The sequence below is a fragment of the Limulus polyphemus genome, unplaced genomic scaffold, assembly GCF_000517525.1.
Source record: "Limulus polyphemus unplaced genomic scaffold, Limulus_polyphemus-2.1.2 Scaffold5120, whole genome shotgun sequence".
In the NCBI taxonomy this organism is placed as follows: Eukaryota; Metazoa; Arthropoda; class Merostomata; order Xiphosura; family Limulidae; genus Limulus; species Limulus polyphemus.
Genome location: NW_013670730.1, coordinates 23,566 through 33,439, shown reverse-complemented (window position 1 = coordinate 33,439; position 9,874 = coordinate 23,566). Strand labels below are relative to the sequence as shown.

At 29.9% G+C, this 9,874-nt stretch overlaps 1 protein-coding gene across 2 annotated transcripts in view; it reads left to right on the top strand.

The window, feature by feature from the left end:
- Window positions 1–8,884, top strand: part of LOC106472153 (carboxy-terminal domain RNA polymerase II polypeptide A small phosphatase 1-like) — a 46,862-nt gene extending 37,978 nt beyond the window's left edge. For both annotated transcript variants that reach the window (XM_022400746.1, XM_013932783.2), the window contains 5 exons: window positions 1,534–1,590; window positions 2,563–2,655; window positions 4,513–4,611; window positions 5,534–5,620; window positions 6,012–8,884. In XM_022400746.1, the coding sequence (XP_022256454.1) occupies window positions 1,534–1,590; window positions 2,563–2,655; window positions 4,513–4,611; window positions 5,534–5,620; window positions 6,012–6,215 (540 nt within the window). In that variant the 3' untranslated portion in view covers window positions 6,216–8,884. The remainder of the gene's footprint in view (window positions 1–1,533; window positions 1,591–2,562; window positions 2,656–4,512; window positions 4,612–5,533; window positions 5,621–6,011) is intronic.
- The last annotated feature ends 990 nt before the right edge of the window (window positions 8,885–9,874 follow it).

Below are 9,874 nucleotides of genomic sequence, written 5' to 3'. Positions count from 1 at the left end.
CAAACCTTAAGACTTAATCAAAAAATTAGATATTTTGCATATGAAAAAGCATTGTAATGTTTACTGATAAACTGCCAAATTTTGTTAACATTCACCTACTAATTTAAAAGTTATAGCATGAAAGTATAACAAGCACAAAATGGTTATGAGGTCAGTCCCAGGGACCGAGCCCGGGTTGAAAGAGTTAATACAAATAAACTAATATTTCCTTTACATGTATTAATCTTCACCACTTATAAATAATTAAAATCCTTAATCTATCACAAGAAGTACAGCAATACTGGAGCAGTGTTATTAATATCCCAGACTGTGAATCTAGTGGTTCATGGCCTGTTACTGAAAATGTGTCTTATGCACTTTGGGTTGTTAGTGGGTTATAAAATTGACAGATGCAATCTCAATGTTCAGTTAGAGTAAACCAAAATTGGCAGTGAGTGTTGTTGAGTAACCATCTTCTATCACATTAAAGTCAGGAAATGTTTGTGCAGATAACCCTTGTGTAGCTTTGCACAAATTTCCAAAACAAACAAAATCAGAAATGCTGAACTAACTGTAGTTTTTTTTCTTATTTCAAAATTCTGGCTGAAAGAGAAATTGAACAAAGTATGTAATTTACGGAAATGTTTCGTAAAAGACAAAAAGAAATGAAATAAACATTTGTTGGTTATTAATAATATTCATGATAGTAAATAAAAGTATGTTTGGAAAGAACCTTACTTTTTACTGCACTTATGAGTTGAATGCCATATTTTTCAAAATAAAAACTATCCTGGATTTGATTCTGCAAAGAAGATAAAGTTTAACATTTGAGTTGAGATTTTTCTTCAGTATGCCCAAAACAAAGTGAATCTTATTAAACAGTCATAATGGGCAACCAGAATAGTATTTAACAAATGGAACAATTTATACATTAATTTAAAAAAATCCATCCTTGCAAGCTATTTTTCACATAATACAATAAATATTTTATGTTTTTCAGTATGAGTTTTGGTGACTCCAAACTTCCTGGCTTGTTACTAGCTTGAGTAGGAAATGATGGAAAATCTAAATAAAAAGTGCCTATGAAGAAATCTAATAAACTAACACAAACTGACCACCAGTTTTCTTGAGTATATTAAAGAATATTTGTTAACAAAGGTATTCCTGGTTGAAAAAATTGGATTGAATGCAAACATAGTTCTTTGATTGAATAACGTAAAGGTAGAGTAATCTGTTTTCGTCTATGTTAGTATCAATCAGACAGTTTGGACAATAGTGTTATGCATACTGTATAGTCAAGTAAAATAGGGTGTAAACTACAAACTGAAAATGGTATGATGTAGAGAAACTGGACTCATTCAGCTGTGGGGATAGACCATCTTTTAAATGTTTCGTATGTTGAATGAAATTATAAATCTAGAATTAGGAGTATATATGGACAATTTCTGCTTTTTTGCATCTTTGAGCATAAAAACTATAACAAGCTCAAAATGGTTATGAGGTTTTCTTCAGGTTGTCTTGATTTGAATTTTGAACTCTTTTTTTTTTTTCTAGCCAATCAGCAATGCAGATTTTGTAGTTCCTGTTGAAATTGAAGGCATTGTACATCAGGTATGTGACTGTGATTTTGTTTTAAGTTCAAAATTCTTTATGTAGGTTACCAGGCTGTTTTGGTCAGGATCCTGGAGTTGTTACATAGATTTATTAATTTGGGTAGGTGATTCTGGATATAAATTTGTTTTTATTTGTGTACAAGTTAGTGATTCTGGATGTGAGTACATCTATGTGTATGTATATAACGAGTGATGCGAAGTGGTATGTGATTAATTTATAGTTCAAAATTCTTTAACGATAAAAAAGATACATGTAATATTATGATAGAGTAAAACTACAAAAAAAAATATCTTCTGGGGGATTTCATAATTATCTTGTAGAGGACTGATTATTAATTCAAGCTTTAATTATTGTGTTATACTTGAGAAACTTGCATGCATATAGCTAATTCTTAAAACAGATGTTAAGGATTTTGATTTCATCAAAACAAATTTTGGTTTTGTGAGATCTAAAAATGTTAACAGGTTCTTTAAATGTTAAAAGATCTAAATTAGAAAAATAGGAACACAAGCTGATGGAGTTAATTTTATTAAGTACTTAAGTATTAAATTCTAAAGAAAAAGCAAATTTAGCCTCATTTAATTTTCAGTTGTAACATTAATATTTGGATATGACATTTATCAACCAACTCATCATTTGTTTTTTAAAAAGTCATTATGGCCCGAGGAAAACATTTTGAGTACTTAACATTTCTCCATGATCAAAAATGAAATTATTCCATAACACTTAATGTATGTACCAAAAAATAATTGAGAAATTAGTATATTAGCTAAACAAATGTAAGGCTATAATAGCAATTATGATAGAGCATAGTTAGCCATGTGTGCCTACAAGTGAGGAAGGATATGATATTGTACTTTAAGTTTTAATTCTTATTATGGCAGACTTTTCATACTTATGCATGTAGAACTTCATGCAATTTTTCTGTTAATGTGAACAAGATATTCTATACAGCTGTTCCACTTTCAGGTTTATGTGCGAAAGAGACCTTATGTAGATGAGTTTCTAAAGAGGATGGGAGAACTTTATGAATGTGTCCTATTTACAGCCAGTCTTGCAAAAGTAAGTACTTGTTTAATCATAATGATAGCCAAGTTTCTTCATGTCAGATCTAAACAATTTTCAGAGGATCAGTTTTTGCTACTGTAAAATTCTTGAATTCTGGGATGTATAATATTTTTCAATTATGTATTCAAGAAAACATTTTGAATGATAACTCTACTAGCTTATCATGGCCTTTTGTTTTTTTTAATAATCTCTCAGTCTGCTTGTGACCTTTCTTAATATTCCTTCCAGCCGACTGTGACCTTTCTTGAAACCCTCCCAGCTGATCATAACCTTAGTAATTCCTCCATTTGATTATGGCCTTTCTTAATAACCCTTCAATCTGATAATGACTTTTCTTAACCCTCTGGATACTGGTAGGTAAACATGCACATCATGACATTTTTACAGTTATATTCAACATTTAATTAAACTACATTATTATCAATGTATGTCACTAAACTTCACATCAAAACAGTTAATAATAAATCAAATTTTAATATAATTTGAGTTTTAATTTTTTAGTTTCAAAAGGTAATAGCTAAATAAAGTCTCAGTATTCACTTTTCTGTATCATGTGACACTTGTTTGTTCTAAATTACACATTTTAGGTAATTTTTTCATCTCTCTCTTTGAGCTTCTGAGTGCAAATTACAAGCTTATAAATATGGCTGAGGTATAATTTAACTTTAGATCCTCCAATCATCTTGTTTTACTTAGATATAAACCTTAAAATCAACTCCACACACCATGCCACCTATTACATACTGTCTTTAAAAAATAAATTATTTTATCTGAATTAGACATGTTAATCTTCCCTTGATAATGCTGTTACTGTTATAAATAGTTGTCTTTTAAATTGGTGTGCTCTGGGATTTGTATCTCTGAATAGTAGCACATCCCTGCCACCATAAGCCTTATTTGTGGTAGTACTGAACTGTCAAATAGTTGTTAAGCATGTTGCTTGAAGTGACATGCTTCTACTTTGACATATAACAAATCATTTTTGTAAACTGTGATTAACCCTCTGTTTTTGAAGTTAAAAATGATGAAATATATGTAATTTTAAAGAAGTAAAGTAGAAGCATATCATTTGAAATATATTGGTGAAATTATTTAGTAATCTTTGTAAAATTCTTGTGTATTACTCAACAAGTCTAATCTGCTTTTATTAATCTTAATTCAGAATTTTGTCTTGATTTAGTTTCAGTAAATATCTTTGCAGTTTATTCTCTAGTACTATTGAGGTCCATATTTAACTTTATAAACTTACTGTTATCTGATGGTGGTGTTATCTTCAACAGTGTTTGTAAAGAAGTAACATAAAGTCTGTAAAATTAAATAAAGACTCCGAGAAGACTAATTAATCAGTCCTAGTATTGAATGAAAAGCCTCATTTGCACTTCATATGACAGATATAGTGTAGTTGACATATTGTTATATGTTCTCCTTTGTTTTCACTCATAGATTCTTAGAATTGCAAATGTAGTTCCTTAAACTAAGCAAGAAAAATGGTGAAAATATTACTTTTCTTTATTTTGAGCACCATATATCAAGCATACATGGAATATTTTAGATTGTAAGCCTATCCTTTGTTAACCATCATGTAAGTATTGTTGAAAAATTTCATACCTTAATCCCTTATATAAGTTAAAACAAATTGAGTTCATGCACTATATTTAATATAAATCATTAACTTTACATGTTCTTGGTTTATATTATCTTGTTTAGTGTTAACTGAAAGTCAGTAAAGATAGCTTTTATAATTGGATGACGTTAAGCTTGTGAAATCACACTACATTGTTCAGTAGAAATTTCTGGCGTGAAACATGATTATTCTATTAATTGTTGTTGTTGTTTTTTTTTTATTTCTAGTATGCAGATCCTGTTGCAGACCTCCTTGATAAATGGGGGGTGTTTCGATCTAGGTTGTTCAGGGAATCTTGTGTCTTCTTCAGGAGCAGCTACGTGAAGGTCAGTTTATCCTGCAGTATTAGAGCCATAGTATTTTTATATTGTTTATTGTAGCTGAACAATGTAACAAAAACTGTTAGACTGAAATATTAAGATATTGATAGGTAAACACTATTCAAAGTTCTTTTTTTTTTCTTCATTATACAAAATGGAAGCTTTTTTTTTTTAAGAAACACATTATTTGTGAGATTGAATATGTGACATTTTTCATCTGTGAGATGACATCACTGAGTACATGTAAATTTGCAGTTTCTTAACATTCCAGCTAAGTGTTTGGAAATAAAATTTGCAAGCTATTTTATAGCAATGAGTTAAGGTAATGCTTATGTAATTAGATAATGTCGTGGAATGAAGTGTGTAAGTTCTTAAACAACAGAATGAGTCAAAGTAATGCATTTACATCTGCCAATGTTTCATGAAATAAGAAGTTTGAAGCTTTCATTGATTATGTATGAGTTACGTTTGTTTCTCTTGATTTTAATATTATATAAATAAATAGTTACTTGGTAGTTTCATGATGATTAGGTGGTTACTTGTCTTGAGAGGATTTCTACCAGTGAAAAATGTGCCCCATAAAAACCTCATAAAAGGTTTAAAATATCAGCAGGTGAAACACATATAATACAAATAAATTTAAAGTTAGTTAATTTTCAATCCATATTTAAAAATGGTAATTATTTGTCATAATGTTCTATTAAGATTAAATAAATTTATATTTTATCAGTTTCAGTGTATTTCTGAGAATGCTTATCTAGGGCTTTTCTATCTTATTTTCTTGATACAAAAGTACACCAACATTTGCTGAGTGAAGAGATCGCTAGAATTATGTGTTGAGCTATGAATGTAACATATGCTTTGCACTGTGAGAATGCTTTATAACATGATAGGAACTTGAGTATAGTAATGAGACTATGTGTTTCAGGACTTGGCAAGACTAGGAAGAGATCTCCACAAGGTTGTTATTTTAGACAACTCTCCTGCTTCATACATTTTCCATCCAGATAATGCAGTAAGTCTTCTCCATATTTATTTTTCTGCATTACCCCCCCCCCCCCTCTTTCCTGCACAGTAACTCCCAAGTAGTCCTTGTTCTTTAACAAGAGAAACCTAAAAAAAACTTCAATAAAATAGATGTCAATCAGGATTGTGTAAGTTCTCCTTTTTATTTCATCAAAAACCTAGTATTAAAAAATGTTTTATCCAACTGATCATAAAACTGATTTGAACTATATGTATTTAAATGATATATTGAAATCACTTTAAAACTTATTAAGTTATAAAAATACTTTGAAGATAAACTGGTATTACCAATGTTTGAGGTAATTCCTTACTGCTGTTTAAGCATATAACAGTGGTTTGTTTTCTGTTGTCAGATCTAACTTAAAACATTAACTTGCCAGGTACCTATCTCCTGTTGGTTTGACGATACCTCTGACACTGAGCTGCGTGACCTAATACCCTCTCTGGAACGACTGAGTAAGATGGACAGTGTCTACTCAATAAAACATAATATGAAACACTCAGCAAAAGTACATCCACGACCTGCACAGCTCTGCTATGGAAATTCTCCAAAACAGCACATCGATACTATTCAGCCTTCATAATAAATGGAGTTCCTTGCTCGAAATTGGAAGTTCTCAGTGCCTGTTAGACATATCATGATAGTGTTATGATGTGTTTAGTTGGGCAGCGTAACCAAAAAGCCAAGGATAGAAACATGTAATGAAGGCTTCATCTTAAATATTTTTTTCTAAACAACTTCATAATTTAATTGTGCATATGCACCTAAAACACCACTATAAAACAAGAAGCCTTTGACCTAGAGAAAATAGGAATTGTTTCACTGGTTTTGAACTACAGTGTTGATGTTCAGTATCTAGTTGTTTTTGTTCACAGACATGAGAAAAAACTTGTAACTGCTTTGTTATTGCTTGTGTTTAACAAATTACTTTTGTATACCTGCAGTACAATCTCTAGCTGTATCAATGGAAGGGAATTACATGAAATCTTTTATCATTCTGATTGTAGTTCTTTAAGTTGCATTGATAAAAGCATTTTGTGTTTTTATTAGGCTTAATATATTTGTATTTTATGGTTTTAACTTTATATTAGTTAATGAACCTTTTTTCTTTGTTGATATATGTATACAAATATACATATTGTTGTTTAATATTTAATGAGGTAAGAAAACCATTTTAAAACAGTATGATAAAGAACTGTGTGTAGTACAAATTCTTAGTTGATTGATGGAAATATATACAGATTTTTTGATACTCTTTTGACTTGTGCATGTTTACATTTCTCAAGATCACAATAATCTTGATTTCATCTTTAGAAATTCTCCAGGAATATATAAATTTTTCATCATGAAAGAGTTAAGAAGTTTTAGTTTGTTTAAATAATTACTTGTATTTAACATTGAATGAAAAATATCACTTAAAAGTTAACTCTAGAAATTATGAAAACTAGTTTTACTGTCAGTTTTATTAATGTCTAAGTTTTGAAAGTGCTTGAAAACTTATTAGAAAACTATTAAACCCCACATGTTTAGGTAGTAAGTTTCTCGTAAGAGAACAGTATTAATCTCCACATATATGGAATATTAAGTTCCTTGTAAGAGAACACTATTACCCCCTGCATATACGTGTAGTAAGTTCCTTATTAAATAAGGCTACATCCACACTATAAGTTTTTAAGTTTTATAATTGTTACTATAGTGTTTTTGTGTTAATGCTACATTATACATTACTAGAATTTAGAAATAATGTTTCTTGAGTGGAAATGTAGAGGTCAATGTGGATTATGTCTTTAAGAATGTTGTGCTATCTGAAAATAATTTCTGATGATGTAGTTTATGTAATCTATACTGTCTAATCCTGAAACCAGATAAAGATTTACTTTTTTTTTAAGAACATTTGTTGAAATAGGTGATGGGTTTACAAGCAAAAGACCTTGGTTAAAATACTATTTTCCTTTGAATAATATTCATATTAAATGAGGTCAGTGCTATAAGATGAAGGATACTTTTTACTAAGTGAAAAAGATATTCAAAATTTGGGAAAAAGCTGTGAAACAGACTGTTCTGTTTTAGTCTTTAAAAACCATTTCCCACTGAAAAAGGTTTTGGCAACATTTGTAGCTTTCTATAATAGTATATGAATTCATACACTTTTTATAATGTATCAAGATATTACTTAAAAAACTACCAAAATCTTGTTGCCTGATGAAACTGTTGGAGGACCAAAGGAATGACATAGTCATTCATCTATTTCTATAACTGAAAAGTCATCTAGTTTCTGATTTCTAGTTTATTTAGAAGCCTTAAATAAACTCACTTATAAAGGAAAGTATAACCCCTGATTGTGCCATACATTTGTATTTTGCTCACTGCTAATGTTTTCTGATATCACGAAAGTACAAGGTGACAAAGTGATAAAATTATTTGATAATCACTGATGTTTTGATAATGTCAGGGTTGTAAACTATTGAAAATCTGAGAGGTTTGTGTTACTATGGGTAGAAGACCATCATGTATTAGAAATTAATTTTTTTTTATATATATTTGATTCCAGTTGGTGGTAGTTATTAGAAATTAATTTTTTTTTATATATATTTGATTCCAGTTGGTGGTAGTTATTAGAATATTTTGTTTACATTAATTACTTATTCCTAATTTTACTTTAGACTTGTTACTTAGAGGAATAGACGGTGGCCCATTTTATATGAGATAAAACAAAGTTTTGCAGTTACTGTGATAGAAACATTCAAACATGATACCTTTCTACATTTATAAGTGTCTTTATTATTCAGACTTCTGTTCAAGAAGAAAGGTAACTTGAGAAACTGCTCAATCAAATACCATCAGTAGTTGCTTAAACCACTGTGATGTTTTCTCAGAAAAATGTCTACCATACCATTCTTAACATTCAGGTTAATTATAGAAAGTGAAACAAATGCTGAACATCAGTTTTAGAAATCTGTATCCCAGTATTGCTATAGTACTTTTGAATTTTGTAAAAAAAACAAAAAAACTTAAAAATGCTTCATAACTTAATTTGTTGATGCATTTGTAAAGTGAATCATCACGTCATTTCTTTTGACCAGATGTGTTCTCAAACAAGATATCTGCCAGTATTTTTGTCATAAAAATTTCTGATTGCTTAATCTTATTTCTTGGTAGATTTTGAACAATTTTGTCAGTAGTTCGATTGTGGCATAGAAATTTTAATAGCTTGTTTTGTTTTGCTAGTAATAAAATCATTGACAAATACTAGCATTTCCTATGAATTGACTGATTGTTTTCCACTAAAATATACAGAATATATACATAAATATTGTGAAAAGAACATCTGTTATGATGTGCAGATAGTTTGAATACTTCATAAGTTTAGCACCCCCTCCTCCAGTGGTATGTCTGCGGAGTTGCAACGCTAGAAACTGGGTTTCAATGCCTGTGATGGGCACAGCACAGATGCAGCTTTGTACTTAATTACAAACAAACAAACAAATCATGAGTGTTAAAGTTATTTTAATTTTTAATAGAATATCTTGTTAAACATGAAAATATGTACTTCAAAAACATTTATGAAGATTTAGTGAAACTTGGTGCAAACAGTGATTGTTCTTCTGTGTATTGAATCATATAATAGTAAAACAGTATACAGTGTACAAAACATATACCTGTTTAGTTTTAATGAAACTTATTTGTGCAAACAGTGTGATTGCTTTTCTGTGTGTCAAGTTATATACTGCAGTAGGAAAATAATATACATTTCACAAAACACATACAGGTTCAAAAGTAAAAGAAAACTGTTTTTTGTAATATCCATATCATACTTCATGTTATTGAAATGTATTAGCAATGTATCAAAAGGGTTAGAATCACTTTAAAACTAAAGGAATTTAAAAGTTGGATAAGTAGTAGCTACCTATAATTAATGTACTGGAACAGTTAGATAATCAGAAGTTGCCTAATAATTAATATAGTAGAAAAGTCAGATGAGTTTGATCCATTTATAGCAGTATCTTAATTTTTCCGATGTGATGCCTTACCTCCACTCACAAAATAGCTTTTCTCGACTAGCACTGACCTCTATCAGTGCAAATTCTCAATGTACATCACAAGCCTTCTACCTCTCACTTCTGTATATCCACAAGCAAATGATCATGCAGCAGTTCTCCACCAATAGGAGTGTTACACCACACCTACCATAACCAGCACTCACCATCTTCACATTTACACTCGTTACTCAATTCTTGATTG